General features: G+C 37.1%; 1 protein-coding gene across 1 annotated transcript in view; it reads right to left on the minus strand.

The window, feature by feature from the left end:
• Positions 1-3,952: 3,952 nt before the first annotated feature.
• The window catches only part of LOC113097157 (acid-sensing ion channel 2-like), a 45,179-nt gene continuing 32,283 nt past the window's right edge, over positions 3,953-16,848 (minus strand). The window contains exons 5-8 of the mRNA XM_026262362.1: positions 16,499-16,555; positions 6,216-6,369; positions 4,143-4,234; positions 3,953-4,056 (exon numbers count right to left, since the gene is read on the minus strand). Of these exons, the coding sequence (XP_026118147.1) occupies positions 3,968-4,056; positions 4,143-4,234; positions 6,216-6,369; positions 16,499-16,555 (392 nt within the window). The 3' untranslated portion in view covers positions 3,953-3,967. The remainder of the gene's footprint in view (positions 4,057-4,142; positions 4,235-6,215; positions 6,370-16,498; positions 16,556-16,848) is intronic.

A 16,848-nucleotide genomic window follows, 5' to 3' on the forward strand; every position in this document is an offset into this window, starting at 1 on the left:
CGAAGCAAAGAGACTGTCCTGTCCAACCAAAGACAGGCCTTGTTTGTTTCTTTCTCCCCTTTCTCTCTCTCTCTCCCTATTATCTGTACCAGGATGCTGCTGTGGTTTGCCGTGCCGTGCTGTCAGCCAAAGAGAGGACAGCTGCCACCGAGAAAACCGCTGAGACTCCTGACTACCGATGACAGGGCACACTACCCCAGCACTGTAACCGAATACAGCTGTACAAGGTTCCGATGGAGAGAGGACTCCCTCACTCACACTGAGGCCGATGTCAAACACCTGTTCAGCCAATATGAGAAAGTGACGGTTACACAAATGGAGTTAGGTGGACACCACCACCGCTCCAAACAGTTCCCGGGAGCTTTGGCTTAGAGCCGCTGCTGCCACCAGAATGTTTAACATTGTTATGTCCAGTGTCAATGCAGCGAACCAGACTGTAAACTCCTCGAAACCACTGTTTACTGTCTTCCAGAAGGACTTTACCCAGACTCAGCTGTTTACAGCGTTAACAACAGACATGCTGTGGGAGGTTAGCTCCTCCAAAGACAGCCTAACCACGAGTAAAACCCCACCATACATGATACCCTTAAGCCTTGTGTTAACTGTGCTGTCTTACACCATCACCATGCCAGCTGACCTGCTACGAATGCACCTGGCCAACTTTCTGGATAGCGCCTTCCTACGGCACGTAAACCCCAAACAGAGAGAAGTGAACGTGCTCCTGAACCAACTCATCAGCGAGTCAAACCAAGTCTACAGACCTAAAGACATTGTCAGTGTCAGGATGTGAAGAGCAACACCCACACCAAAACACACATTCCAAATGTGGTGGCCTACCACGAAAGCGACACACAGCTGTACCTGGCCCCAAACATGCACATGTGTACTTTAACCAAAAACATTCATTATCTCTGCCTTAGCAAACCCTTCCTCAGACACAACTCTGAAGGAATCTGCGAGCTGCAACCCTGGGTCAGCGATACGCGCTGCCCTGCTGAAGCCAAGCCTCGTACACAAGTCACAGAAACGCAAGCAGAGATTGTGGGTAACAGATGGCTCGTCAACACTCCTGTGCGCTCAGCTATGCTGACCTACGACCAGCATGACACCGCCACCCGTGCCAACCTGCTGGACCAAGTACTGAAAGATACCACCCAACACATTGACATTACTCCTGTCGACACAGCCCTCCAAGCACAGCCTCGACAGCCCGTTCTGAACCAGTCATCTGCGGTCCTAGCCTGGACTGCTGCCGACACTGCACGGGGCATCTCCACTGTCATTGGTCCCGCCCTGACTCTTGGCGTGACCTTCATCCTATACAGGATACTCAACGAGATGCAAACCTCTACAGCCAAACTCACGACAACTGTGGCTGGAGGTCTCCGATGGAATCCCCGGAAAAGGGACGCAAAGTCAAAGACAATACCGAACCTCACCAAGCTGAATCCTCAGCTTCAGGAACCACCTGTCATCATGACCCACCTGCTGCATGACCATCACGATTCACCTGTCATCTGCCCATCCGGGATGATTGCCGTCCGATGATGTCCACACAGGGACTTCATCTGACGAAAGGGGGAGATGTAACAGATATGCAGGTCAGCGATTCATGGGTTAAATTCTGTTTTATAAATTCAGACTGTTGGTACTAAATGCCAGCCTGGCTGGACTTAAACTATTTACGATGCCCATGCGAGCTTCAAAGAAGAAACGAAAACCCCCAACCCAAATTCTTCCAACACTGGAGACAAAGGAACTTTTCGTATAAGTTCCTTACTTTCATTTTATTATTAATATGCATTTTAATTATGTTTATGGATTGCATAAAATGGTTAATCCTTGTTATGTGAAGAGTATAAGTTGCAAGCTTATACTTTAGGAAATGTCTTTCCTCACTTTAACTTCCTCAAAGAGAGCCATGCTTCTGCAACCCCCACTTTTGCAGGTCGTAAAGTTTACGACCACACAGGACAGGAGAGAAGCCAAGTCACTGGCTTCTTTTGAACAATGCATTCTATGGAATGTATTCATTAACTTTCTGTTTTCATGTTTTATAAATGTATTACGTATTCCCTTTTAGTACATTTAGATGTTTCCCAACATCTGCAGTGTTATCATGTGTTAAACAAATCTTTAAATGTGTAATTCGATCTAAAAATTAGATCTTTGGTCATATATATATTATGTCTAGTCTTGTTCTAATCGTCATGCTTTGACAGACCCATTTATCTAGAGCAAAGTAATGAAAAATGTATTTAATCTGGAATAATGAACTTGCTTTAATATTCCTGATGAAATCGGACAGGCCCTAAATCATCAGGGGTTTGTCTCAACCGAGACAAAGGAACTTTCCCTCCGCTTCAGATCGCGGACATTCATTGGATGCTCCCTCGAAAATGGGCGTGAACTATTTCAAGCTATAAGAATTGACCAAACAAGGTCCACCCTCTCTTTTTGCTTCTTCCTCTTCCCCGTTCTCGGATACGCTGCTCTCCAACGTTGTTTCCGCGCGGCCATAGGCCGCGCTCACAGCGCGAACCCCCTCAGCACAGGGGCTGAGAGAAAAAGCCATTTTAATGGCTCCTTTGGAAGCTTTCGTTTCGTTCGTTTTCTTTTCTTTTCTTTACTAAGTTTATTAAACTATTCGCCTCTCCACACAATGAAGACGAATTCTGGAACATTGTTTGTTGAACCTTTCAAATACCGCGCGAAGATGAACGAACACCTCTTTGCAACAAAGGAACACGTGACTCCACGCTCACGCCAAGATCCAGCGCAGCTTGCGCGCGCGTCACACGGCCTCCGGCCCACGCGCGCAGTTTTCAAAGGACCACGTGACATCACACGTGCGTCGCCGGGTACCACGCTCACCCACTGGGCCATGCAAGTATCGTTTTCTATGGAGATTTAAATGCTGCTTTAAAGTGTTGCTATTATTTGATTCGTTGTTGGTTCCACTAAGGTTTACTGACTGATTTTCATACCTGAGCTCATTCTGTGATCTCTCTCGCTTTCTACACTTCTCTCTCTCTCGCTCTCTCTCTCTCTCTCTCTCTCTCTCTCTCTCTCTCTTTTATTTGGATTCCGTTATGTCTCTTAAATGTTTATTGTCTGTATTTTCGTACGCATATTTACTCTGTGTGATTTGTAGTTTGATGTATTACTAGTTGAATTATTAAAAACTCATATATAAAATGATTGGCTTTGGACTCCACCCCACTCACATTACGAGTCACTGAAATGTTTTGGTCTTTAGCTACAAGCTCTAAATTTAGAAACTAAATTTATCATAAGGATAGGATAATATTTTCATGGCCAGAGAATACTTTTCCTTGAATTATAAGGCGTGATAACTTTATTGAAAATTGATAAGTCTACAGTGGTGTGCAGGACATACCACGGTTTGATCTGCAGTAATTTATAGTAAGAGATATCACAATAATTGATATGAAGAATGTAATATTGACATATTAATGAGTAAATTACAGTGCCCTGTGATTAGTATTGGTATTGGCAATTGAGCTATTTTTCATAATCAATAAAATTAAATGTAACTGTCATCTGAGATATATATTAATCAAATTCTTGATTAATTATTCAAATTCCCTATATATCATTTGAGTTAATTACTATGTAAAACTCAATGTTGTTACATTATCAATGTTGAAAACAATCATGCTAACTTTTGTAATATTGTAACTGCCTTTACTCTCACTTTAGATTCATTTAATAAAATTATAAATAAGAACAACATAAAATCTCATTGATGCCAAACTTTTGAATGGTAGGTGCTGCAATTTATTAAATAAATATGTATAAATATATTTTTATATCATAATAAAATATTATTTTATCATTTAATAGAAAATGATACATAACTGTGAAAATAATTGTATAATTTATTTATTTTTTGTATACTTTCTCAATTTACTTCGCAGTTCCTTTTGAACCCTGTGGTTAGTTGTTAACATACCTCATATGCATAATCAAACAGCTCCAGTATGGTCAGGATACTTGCACCGATAAACAAGCCCATCTGACCACCAATATCACCTGCAACATAAATAAATTTATGATTTAGAGGAACAGACAAAGAGAAAAGATGAAAGACACATATTCATGCTGCAGTGTGCTTTTACCTAGCAGACCTGCCACCTCGTACGCTTTCTTCTGCTCTATGGTCTCATAATTCAGAGCCTCAAAGAACACGTCCAGGACAAGGATATTGTCCCTGCATCAACAGAACACAAACAGTGATGTTTCTAAGTTATATTCAAATTCATAACCAGAAAACAAGCTTCCTGCAAAAAAAGTGATTCGTTTGTTCACACCAGAAGCAAGTTGTGCAACCTGACACAAGCAACGCCAAGCAGGAGATTTTGGATGTTAAATAATAAGCTGATTGAAGCAGAGCTTTAAACCAATGATATTTTACTGTAGGCAGAGCTAGCAGGCGTGATGCAACAGAAATAAAACCACATGATGACCAATAAAATATCATGGCTGCTTAGGAAGTGCAGTCAATAAAAATGGTTCCCAACTATATATCTGTTAGCTCTATTATTATAGTGATTACATCTGCACTAGTGGACATGTACCTTAACATTTCATCCCGTGTGTCACCTGATTAGAATACAGTTTAATGCACATGCACACACACCTTTCTCACAGCAGTCTCAAGAACAGGCCAAAGGCAAATTGGCAATTATTGGATGCTAGTTGGTAAACTGCAAGAGGGCTAACCTCCAAACCCTGAGAACAATTACACTAGCATTATCTCAACCCTTCATTACCCCTCTATTATGCTGCAGAGATGAATGATCTTGGCATGACTGATAATTTGCGTGCATGTGTAGAAGAGTCCAAGTAAACAAGTTTTTATTTTTCCTATCATCATAAAACGAAGCAGTCTAGAAAAGCTTATCTCTCTAGTGGGACACCAGAGTGATGATATGCTGTCTGCTTTATGCTGATTTAATTGACTCAACAGTTTGTGTGTGTGTGTGTGTGCGCGCGTGTGTGTGTGTGTGTGTGTGTGTGTGTGAGAGAGAGAGAGAGAGAGAGAGAGAGAGAGAGAGAGAGTCAGTATTCCCAAAAGCTCCACGTCTCAGACACATCAATCACAAGCTTATCGCTATGACGGTGAACAAATGAATGGAGAGGATGTGATATCTGTCACTATATTGAAGAACAACTCCCTGAATCTTCCTGACACAAAGCAAAAGCTTTCCCAACTTGTCAGCTAAATGTCTAGAGGAGAAATAAATATGTCTGAGAGCCACATCAAATGTCCTGGCGTCCTAATGTTGTTTTTATTGTGGAGAAGCACATCTATAAACTGAGGCCACATTTCAAACACACATTAAGTAGGACAACAACACACAGGGGGAGTTTCTTTGACACAAGTAAAGCTATCTCTCAAAATACAGCGTCCATTTCCTCGCGTCACAACCAGGGTTGCGCATCATTTGTAGTAAAACAGCAAAATCAATTAAATTATACTTTATTTACTCAATTTGTATTTGAAAAATATAATAATTTTAAAAGTGAATTTAGTATTCAAATTAAGATAGAATACAATTTAAAATAACCCAATTGTTTGTATTTTCATTATGAGTTATAAAAAAACATTACCAAACAAAAAATTGTGCTTATATATATATTAGGGGGTGTAACGATACACATATTCATATTGAACCATTCATAACAAGGCTTTTGTATATATATATATATATATATATATATATATATATATATATATACAGTATATATATATATATATATATATACAGTATATATATAAATATTTTAAATTGTAAAAAATATTGCTGATTGTATTTAGAGACTTAATTTCACTGTAACATCCTGTGATTCATGTCCAGTTTCATTCACGCTTGTGAATAAATTGAAGTAAATTCAGAATTTTACCCAAGCTTAATAACAGCAGAGCTCATCCCTGCTAGAAAAGTGCAAGCTTGTGATAATTAACAAGCGCCATCTCTGTGATCTTAATATGAGGTGGAACATTAACTGGTAATTTTGCAAATTGGTGGCAGTAATGAGGTAAAAGTTAAAATTCGTACAAGGACAACAATTAAAAAGTTTGGTAAGTGGTGAAAAAGTTAAATAATACACTTCAGAAACCTTTTTGTATGCTGAATTCAAAGACGGTGTGATGTATTTGAGGGGAAAGATGTGAGGTGTGTACTCACGTTATGTACTTCTCCGAGCGGTTGAACTTCTTCTCCAGGTAGCGTGCAGAGGTTTTACTGGGGATCTTGACCATGGAAAGCTCTTTGTTGTATCGAGTCATGTTACAGGGGCTCCTGCAGATGCAGTTTGTGCCTTCAACAGCTGACAGAGCAGCTATGGACAGCATGAAAGGGTATAGAGGAGAGGAAAAAGAAAAAGAGGAGAGACAGGACAGGGTACCAGGAAGAAAGGGAGAATACATGTCAGTTCTTTCTGCAGGGCAGCATTCCTGGGTTCTATGTATGACATTCCTCAACTGACAACGTACAGGACATGAGGTCGTCTTATCCTTCTCTGCACATAGAGAGTCTTTTCTGTGTCTTCACACACACACACACGCATGCACGCGCACACACACACACACACACACACACGTTTGTTTTTGTGAAAAGTGGGGACATCCCATAGGCGTAATGGTTTTATACCAACCCTACCCCTAACCCTAACCCTCTCAGGAAACTTTGTGCATTTTTACTTTCTCAAAAAAAACCTCATTCTGTATGATTTATACACGTTTTGAAAAATGGGGACATGGGTTATGCCCTCATAAGTCACCCTCTCCTTGTAATACCTGTGTCATACCCATGTCATTATACAGACTTGTGTCCTGATATGTCACAAAAACATGCCCACACACACACACACACACACACAATGACTGGAGTATAATTAAACTTTTGGCCTTATCAGAAGACTTTCAAATCATTGCTGTCAACTCTTGACGGCTTGGAAAAATATTATGTGTTGCACTTTTGATTACCTTTAGAGAGATACTGCAAGCACAATGAAAACCACCACTATGAATCTGATAAACCACAAGGATCATATTCTCAAAGTGCTTTCTAACATTCGAGAGAAAAACAAAAGACTGACTGATTGACAGGTGAAACGTATTTAATGTAAAAAGTATTTATCTTGAATAAACTTGCTGACATTTAGCTTTCGGTGAATGATAAAGAGACTTATTGCTTCAGTGCAGGGTCTGTGCCCCGCTAGTCAAAGCATAAGCAATGTGTGCAGAATTTCAATTGGAATGCCAATCACAGTTTGGAACCAAACCTAAAGCATCCTAATAGGATCAAATAAGAATTCTCAAAGCCCCTACTCGATATAAAGAAATTGCTACAGGACTTTTCGATTCATATCTGATTCCTAGAATCCAACTGTGTCTTTATTCCACTCCCACTTATTGCATTGGAACTGTGATTTCCATCAAGTGTCTTGCTGCTGGACAGTTCAAGAAAATCACAGGAGAGCTACAGGAGATTAAAAACCCTTAACAATTCATTTTGAATTCCTTTTAATACCCTAGAGGGACATTTCATGCTATTGTTAATTACAATAGCCTTATTTATTCTAAAAACTTTTTTTTTTTTGCTAGAATAACATTTGTTTTATAACCAACTCCTTACTGTTTCTTATTTCCAATTTTTGTATGTGTAAAATAACAAAAGATAATTTTTGCCAATCTCTTGACTGTTGCCAAGGGCTGGAATCTTTTGCTCTTGGCTGTGCCTTCCTCAGATTTCTAATCAGCTCATAACTTGCATGACCTGGAGATGGGATCTGACCTTTCAAAGAAACATTTTTAAATTTCTCCTTCCCTGACCTTTTCTATCTCCACCTCTGTTTCTTCTCCTCACATCCATCCCCTCTCTCACCCCTGCTGTTGGAGATTAAGCTAAAATCACATCATTTAATTGGAGAATTAAGTCAGATTTAATGTCCTCTATACACATTCACACTCTCTCACATACATTTGAAGAGAAAACACACACACAAATACAGGGTTATTAAATCTGCTAAAATCTTGTGCTAAATCCATCGTTCTGTATGAACTTCACAGCACTATTCACATCCCATAACTTTCACAAAATCTTCTCCAAGCATTGCCAATGGCAGATCCTGTGCTCCAAACCAGAAGGGTTGTGTTATAGAACAGTTGGGAGATTCATACTACCACACTACTTGTACTACTTTAACAGTAAACAGTGCACAGTGTGGACATTTTCTCCATGCATGGAAAAGTCAATTGACTGTTCACAAAAAAGATTGAATGGTAGGTGATTTGACCAATCAGAATGTGGATATTATGTGCCGCGGCTGGTCTCCATAGAAATCCATGCTAAAACGGGGTAAAAACTTGACTAAACTGAAATTTTTTCAATGTAACTACATATAAAAATGTGCGAACGGTTAAGCTGTGCTGTTGTAGGCTGCCATAATAACACGAAAAGCTAAGGAATTCCTTTAAAGTACTTGTTTTGGTACTAGAACAGAGGTTCCCAAACTTTTTCAACTCGCGGCCCACACAATCAAACACATATGTTTGCGCGGCTCACTGCAAAAAAAAATTAACTGACCCGGTGACCCCATTATTGTTGGGTTAATAACTTAAGTACTCAGAAGCTAGATTGTTAAAACCCTCTCAAGGCAGGCATTGCTGATTTGCAACAGTTAAAACCTAACTACCTTACTAAAAACTTGTTACTTAAACTTAATTTGAGCCTGAGAGAGTTAACTGTCTTTATTGAAAGAACTGGTAATGAACAGAAAATAACTCGGGCTGGCACTGCTCAACAAATAGTGAAAACCAGATCAGCGGGTAGACAGTCAGCGGAGAAAGCAGTCAGGAGGAAACACATTTACAGCCATTTATGTTGACCTTGTTGACAACCATTTATGCATTTATGTTTGAATTTGTTGTTCTGTAGCATATGCAGCAAAAATATCTAAGATAAATCGGCGGTTTATTCTTAAACCAATCTGCAAGCTCGAGAGTGGAAGCGTAGTTACAGTTTAATATTTATGTTTTGTTATTTAATTATATATATGAAATTATGTTATTATGTTATGACTTTTTTTGACATTGACATTTTTACATACAGTATATTAACAATATTATTATTTCTTTTATAGTAATTGGCAGCCCACCTGCAATATCATCAGGTTGAAAATCTAGAAAATCTGTCATGTACTGTATGCATGGCTTGCTGAGCTTAAGTTAAATACGGAGTGTTGAATAATATGTTAAAATGTGTGCTCTTAATAAAATGAGCATGCTTATGCACACCATCCGAAGTGCCAGTCAGAAGACACCAATGTAGCATAAAGAGGCATAAAACCACACTCACTTGCAAGTGATTCTTTATTTACCAACGTGAGAGAAACAGGCTCAAACTGATAAAAAAATAGCAGAGCATGAAACAGTTGAGACCAATGGATTATAATCAGGTAACTGAATAGAAGATCTAGTATTAGCAATCTTCTCAATAAAGTGATTATGAAAGTTATCACATGTAAGCAGAGAGGCATCAAGACAGTCAGATACAGGAGGATTAATGGCAGGTTTCAAAGTACTAAATAGAACTCAGGGGTTGCAAAGAGTTTTTTTAAAACATTTTTATATAATATCAGAAAAATAATTGGCCCTTGCTCTTTTGACTGCTATCTGATATTTTGACAGCAAACCCCTAAAAATATCACAGGAAACTTGAAGCTTGTCTTTCTTCCATTTGAGCTCCGTGCGCCTACAGATCTGTCGGAGTGCACGAGTAGAATAATTTAAGGTGAGCATTCATGATTCACATTAAAAAAGAACCATTATGAAAAATCAAACAGTCACAGAATTCACTGCACGGAGCCGTCGTGCAGGTGCACATGGTTTGACAGCAGGTGTTGGAAAGGAAGCTCCAAAAACAACAGACTTTTGATCGGAGAAGCTATTACCGATAACTATTCCAACTATTGTTTGAATTTCTTCAAAAATGACACAATTCGAGTCTTGAGACCTTGTTTTCTACCTTGTTTCAATGGTCAATTGACCGTTCACAAAAACCCACCCTCCTTAGTCACTGTTGCTATGCCCGACAAATGCTGCTGACAACACACCGACAGAGAAGACGGAGTAGTGTCAGAGTAGACTTGTGGTTAAGGCTAGAAGGGATACAGCTACTGGGCATGCCAACAACATAACTGTAAAATCGAATTCATTGGGCCTAATTAAAAAAAGCATGCAAACCAATTGCCTTGAAAAAACTAAGTAAAGATAAATAGGAATAGCATGTTGTACTGAAAAATGCTTAGTTAGTATAGTTTACTATATACTTAGTAGAGTAAGTGTCAAATGTCACAGGTAGCGGAGTGTGCAAGTAGCGATTGCAAGTGACATTGTAATTTAGTTTCTTTTTTCTTGTCTTCGCCACCTGGCTACTGTTATAAAATGTTGGGAAATTCAAACAGATAGTAATAAAAAATTCAACAAAATAAAAAATAAAGACTGCAAGTGATGTCACTAGTGGAAGTGCAAGTGTCTGAGAGTGCAAGTCTGCAGTCAGACCCTTCTTAATAAAATGGTTATTGTTACAATTAATACAAATAAATGAAATGTAATTTGTTACCGTTGTTGTGATTCCCGTGCTGAATGTTTAAGTCTGTGTGTTATTTAAGGATTATATTAACCAAATTATGAACCTGTCAAGATATTTATGAAAAATACATTTTGCAAAAGCTCATTGATGAACACAAGCACAAAAAATTGCTTTAATTAAAAGATAGGTCATCTTCTATAAGCAACTATTTATTACTTTTCTTCCCTACCAAATTACCCTGATTTCATATTGCATTGCCACTTTACTAGGAAGAAAATTATAATAATTTTAAAGAAGTTCCAAATGCCCAACCAAAGGGAATGCTAATCACTTTAATGGTGAAAAAAAAAATAATAATTGGAAAATCAACATCAATTTATGAAGTCAGCTTATGTGGTAATCTCTCAAATATTTCAGTTGTATTGAAAATTCAATGTTAAAGATGACTTTGGGAAACTAGTGCATGCACAACTATTGAACGATAACTGCAGACATGGAGAAAAGGAGTAAAAAGTCTTATTTCTTTTCTTCGTCTTCTGTTGTTGTTGCACATTACAACATATTAGTTCACTGCTGCCTCTCACTGGTTTATTAATGTCATTGGTTCCTTTGTGACAACTTGAATATTTTAAGTAAGTGTCACTCAAAACAGTAAGTAAATAGTTTAATTTTCCTTGAAAGTAGCTGTAACTAAAACCTAGTAAGGATAACAAATAAGTAAAGATTACTAATTAAATCTAAGTAAGGTAAACTATTGGATTTTACAGTATATGAAAACGGTTTTAAAAAGGCATATGGCACCACAGTTTCTCCACACATTTTTATTTTTAGTTATGTTGTAAATGTTTTTAGCTGTCAGGCAAGATGATGATTGCAGCGGCGGCACATAATATCCACGTTCTGATTGGTTAGATTGCTTGTCAATCAAGCTCTTTGTGAACGGTCAATTGACTTGTCAAAAAGGTACAGCATATAACCAAAGCATTCTGCATCAAAGATGCTCTCGATGCATGGTGCACTCTACTTCAATTTCCGATGTGGCTAGCAATTTCAACCATAAATTTGATCATATTTGGCCTTTTTATTTATAGCATAGTATAGTATTATACAGGGTAAGATGCACCTCAGAGCAAGTTGACTCCGCCATCTTAATATTTTCTATGCTCTTTTGAATGGCTATGCTATTTTTTGTTTCATCATCTAAACATCAACATTTGTGAGGTTTAGTTAGTTGAAACAATTTTAAGGTTGACTGATTCAATTGTTTGCATTGCATTATGTTAATAAAAAAGGGTCAATCTGTTAATGAGTTATTTGTGGGTACAAATGAATATAGATTTGTGGAGGAAAATTATAGTTTTATTTATATAAAAAAAAAAAGCTACTTAAAAAGCTATTTATGGCCATTTTATTATTAGAGACGGGACAGTGGGGATTAGACAGGAAAGCGAATCGGACCTCAGGTTGCGTGAGTACAGTTACTACCAACAAGGCTTTCGATGCTGACATAGTTTTCATATTTTAAAAGCAAAAATAAAATTAGACCCGGAGTGGCATGTTGTTAATAGGGTTATTATTTTAAAATGTAATAGTTATTGTAAGGGGGTTGTTATTCAGTATTTCCATTAATTAAATGTACATTCTAGACATCTTTGCTTTTTATTAAAATGTATAGACTGAGTGAAATCATTCAATTTTCTTTCATAGTGTTGCTTTTATCACATATCTTCAATTAAAATATGCTTTACCTGTCTATGTAAAAATGTATTGTGTATATAGAATAAATACCAGATTAATCTTTTTTACTGGGATTCTGCTTTTATTGTCATCAGGGTAAGTAACCCTGGGTAATACTTTGCAATAAGGTGTCATTTGTTAACAGTAGTTAATGTACTAACATGAACAAAATACATCTATTGCACTATTTGTTAATCTTTGTTAATATTAGTTGACATTAACTAATGTTAACAAACAAAACTTGTGATTTTAATAATGTATTAGTAAATGCTTAAATTAATATTAACTGAGATTACCAAATAGAAGTATTGTTCATTCTTAGTTCATGTTAAGGATTTGATCTTATTGTACCATCTTCAGTTATTCATTTATTCAACTAACTACTATTCTAACAGAATAGATTTAGTATTTTACATAAGTACTAAATCATTATGTCATCATGTCATTTCTATAAAGTATTTGTTATTTGTTCTAACTACCAGGTTTTGACCCTGGCTTGGATCATGACTTGTAATATTTCCTTCTTGCAGTATTTGATCAGACTACCAAAAGAGAAAGAGAAAAAAAAGTTATTTGGATTAAAATAACTGAATTAACAAAACAAAACAGCAATGCTTAGTTCTTAGGAGTACAATTTTTTTTTTTTTATGTAGCATACTATTTCCTCACTGAATACTGTTTGTAGTAGGTGGTATACATGTATAGTGAACAGTGTGCTGTAAGCAGTGGATTGTTATTCTGTTCTGAACATCTCTTGATTAACATTCTGTGTGTAATAGTCCTTCTTCTGTCTCTGAGTGTGTTCTATCATTGTCAATCGCACTCGTTCTGTTTTCCTTTAGCTTTCTTTTCTTTCTTTCTTTCTTTCTTTTTATTCCAGCAATTTCCCTTTCATACCTCTAATAGCCTCCCATTCATTTTTCAAAGTGTTCATCTGCATATTGTTCTGTTGAAACCGAAAATACATATTCCTTCTATCCTCAGTGTGCTGTGAACAGAAAGTTGGAGTTGGTGATTATTTCCTATCCACTTTGCCAAAGATAAGAACCAGCTGTCAAGCATTTTGAAGCCAGCAGCGAAAGTTTCGGACAAGCTGTTCAGCCTCTTGTGCTGTGTCGTAGTGCCTTTACTTGTCAGCTGAGGTCAGAGACTTCCCACTGCAACTTTTCCAGTGGTTTACAAGTCTGTCCCTCTTCATACTCTGTTGGCTTTATCTTGCATAATTGTGCACAGAGAATTCTAATAGAAAGGTAAAAATGTGTGAAATTGGATATATTAATAACCTAAGGATGTCTTTGGAAAAAGCTTGTGTGCTGAATACCTGAACCGTTTGAAAATGTATATTCCTAGCTGTGCTCTAATTTGAATTTCCTCATTAGTGGAAGATAATTAGTGAACATGGAGCCAACTCGGTTATTATGTGTGGGATAGACTGCTGGTATATACTGTCAGATGGTACGTAGAGAGGGAGTTAATGAGGGCCAGACTGCATTCTGCTGGTAGGGATGGTGCACAAAACAGTTCAAGTTTGACTTAATAACTGACTAAAAAATAATGACTTAATTTGTGTGAGTTCACGAGGGGATTTGAAGTTCAATAAAAGAGTCTCAGTGTCAAGAGGAATAAAGATCTGCAAAGAAAAATACAATTATTTTGTAAGAGAACCAAAGCATACTTTCAAAGTTTCTCCATGCAGAGGTAATAAAGTCTAATTTGGTGAAGCTTGGGAAGATTATATATGACATGTGCTGATGTCTAATGCTTTCAACTGCTGTACAAGAGAGACACAAGCACACATACAAACAAACTCATTTGTTCTTTTATATTTATTTTACTTTTTGTTCTTCCATTTGTCCTTTTCCCCTTTTCAAAGTATGTGACTTAAAAACAAAATACAGCTACAGAGGAGGAAGATGTGGAGCAGAGAATGAAGAAGGACGGTGGTGACTGTTTTCATGAGTTTTGCCCATGTAATTGGATTTATGAAGGGTCAGTCCAGTAATAGTCATGAGGGTCTGCTGAACAGAAACTTGTGCATATGTATTTTGTGCCACGGGAGTTTGCTGGATGAATGAAAATGAGCCCAGTAATACATCAGGATTCAAAACACACTTTATCCGACCAGCTCGTCTCACTGATGAGAAAAAGTCAAAAACATCCGGACTCAAACCATGAAAGTGAGTACCACAACAAAAACCTGCCTGTGTAGAATTTTTTCTTGATTACAGCAGGATCGTTCTTCTTTTGTTATGTCATGCAGGTCAAATATGGAGTTCACTTTAAAAAAAAAAAAAAAGAGAGAGACTATGCTTTTTCAAAACAGCCTATTTATATTGCAGAAAATTACAGTGGTTTTCAATCCTGGCACTGAAGTACACAAGCACTGGTCATTTTGGATGTTTTCAGTCGCACTTCATATTAAGGTCCAATTCTTGCTATTAACAAACAATTACAACATTTATCTCAATAAACTTCTATTTTGCTGATTATTAATAGTAAGCAAGGTAATTGTTACGTTTAAGTATTGGGTAGGATCAGAGATGTAGAATATATTCATGCAGAATATATGTGCTTTATAAGTACTAATACATCCAATATATTAATAATAGGCATGCTAATACTTAATAGTGACAATTGCTCATCCTAAAATGTTACCAATACAGATAGTGCTAAATCTTCATAGTAATAAACCAGAAAATTACTGTGTTAATGTTGCACAATTCATAAATGATGAAATAAATCTGATTCAGCAGCTCTAGAAAGCAGATCTACATTATATTGCTGGGTTAGATATAACCCGCTACTGGTTTTGACCCAGCACTTGGGTTATACCCAGAAGATTGGGTTAAACATTAAACCCAACTGCTGGGTCAAAACAGGATTTCTTTGGAAATGGCTTGTGTGCTGAATACCTGAGCCGTTTGAAAATATATATTCCGAGCTGTGCTTTAATTTGAATTTCCTCATTAGTGGAAGATAATTAGTGAACATGGAGCCAACTCGGTTATTATGTGTGGGATAGACTGCTGGTATATACTGTCAGATGGTACGTAGAGAGGGAGTTAATGAGGGCCAGACTGCATTCTGCTGGTAGGGATGGTGCACAAAACAGTTCAAGTTTGACTTAATAACTGACTTAAAAGTTAAAAAGCAGCTCTATACTCTAAAAATGCTGGGTTAAATACAACCCAGTACTGGTTTTGACCCAGCGGTTGGGTTACTACCCAGAAGGTTGGGTTAAACATTTTAACCCAACTGCTGGGTTTGTCCATATTTCACCCAGCACTGGGTTGTATTTAACCCAGAATTTTTAAGGGTGTACAGAAGCCAACAGTGTAATCATCCAGCTCAAGAGAGTTTAAGCTTTGCTTGCATTTGATAGTGTCAATGCAGTCCAATTTTAGAATATTACTAAATATAAACTGTCTTTTAAATCAACAGGGAGACATAAAAAATATGCAGTGCTGGATTTCTCCAGGACCGAGATCCACTGGACTTATAGAGATAGATCATATCAAACTTTACAACTTTTTTTTTGAGAAAGTATGCTTAATGGAGGCAGAAATATGTATGCTGTTCCAAACAAAACCTTGACTGGAGCATTTACAAACAAAATGGAATACAAACTCTCAATGTGTCTTAAATTAAATGTGGGAAATGCTATTCTGAATTGTTCTGAGCCAATACTTGTATACAATATGCATAAATAATAAATGGGTATAGAGATTAGTGTGTGTACTGGGTATTTATTATATGATTATATTTTTATTATTATTATATTATTACTATATTATTATTATTATTATTATTATTATTATTATTATTATTATTATTATTATTATTATTATTATTATTATTATAGAGACCAAATGTACCAAACAAGCATAGTAATACTAGTCATTTTTGATCTTGTGGAGATTTTTTTTGGTCCTCATGAGGAAAACAGCTTATAAATGATACAGAATTAAAGTTATTTTCTGTGAGGTTTACAGGTAGGTGTAGGGTAAGCGGATAAAAATACAGTATACACACTACAAAACCATTACGTCTATGGAATATTCCCGTAAAACATGGAAACAGTGTGTGTGTGTGTGTGTGTGTGTGTGTGTGTACGTGCGCATGAAAAGCACACTCACCCAGAGCAGGTTCAGCACAGTCCTTGTACTGTTCAGGAGTGCAGTATGGAGAATCACCTAGAAATGAGAGAAAAACAGAAACAGAAAAAAGGTAAGTGCCAAAGAAAATTTCTTCTTTATTCAGCCTTCTTAAATTAATAATGAGACACTGAAATTGTGTTCTGAGTAGGAGAAAAACAGACCCAACCTTCACCCAGCCAAACTCAGCAGCACGACAAGGAAATAAACAACTGGGAAAGGGTGTGTGTGTGTGTGTGTGTGTGTGTGTGTGTGTGCTTATGGAAGAGAGTTTTGTGCATGTCTGCACTTGATCTTGGCCAAAGACATATCCTGAATGTACATCACAGAGC

The sequence above is a fragment of the Carassius auratus genome, unplaced genomic scaffold (assembly GCF_003368295.1).
Source record: "Carassius auratus strain Wakin unplaced genomic scaffold, ASM336829v1 scaf_tig00216124, whole genome shotgun sequence".
In the NCBI taxonomy this organism is placed as follows: domain Eukaryota; kingdom Metazoa; phylum Chordata; class Actinopteri; order Cypriniformes; family Cyprinidae; genus Carassius; species Carassius auratus.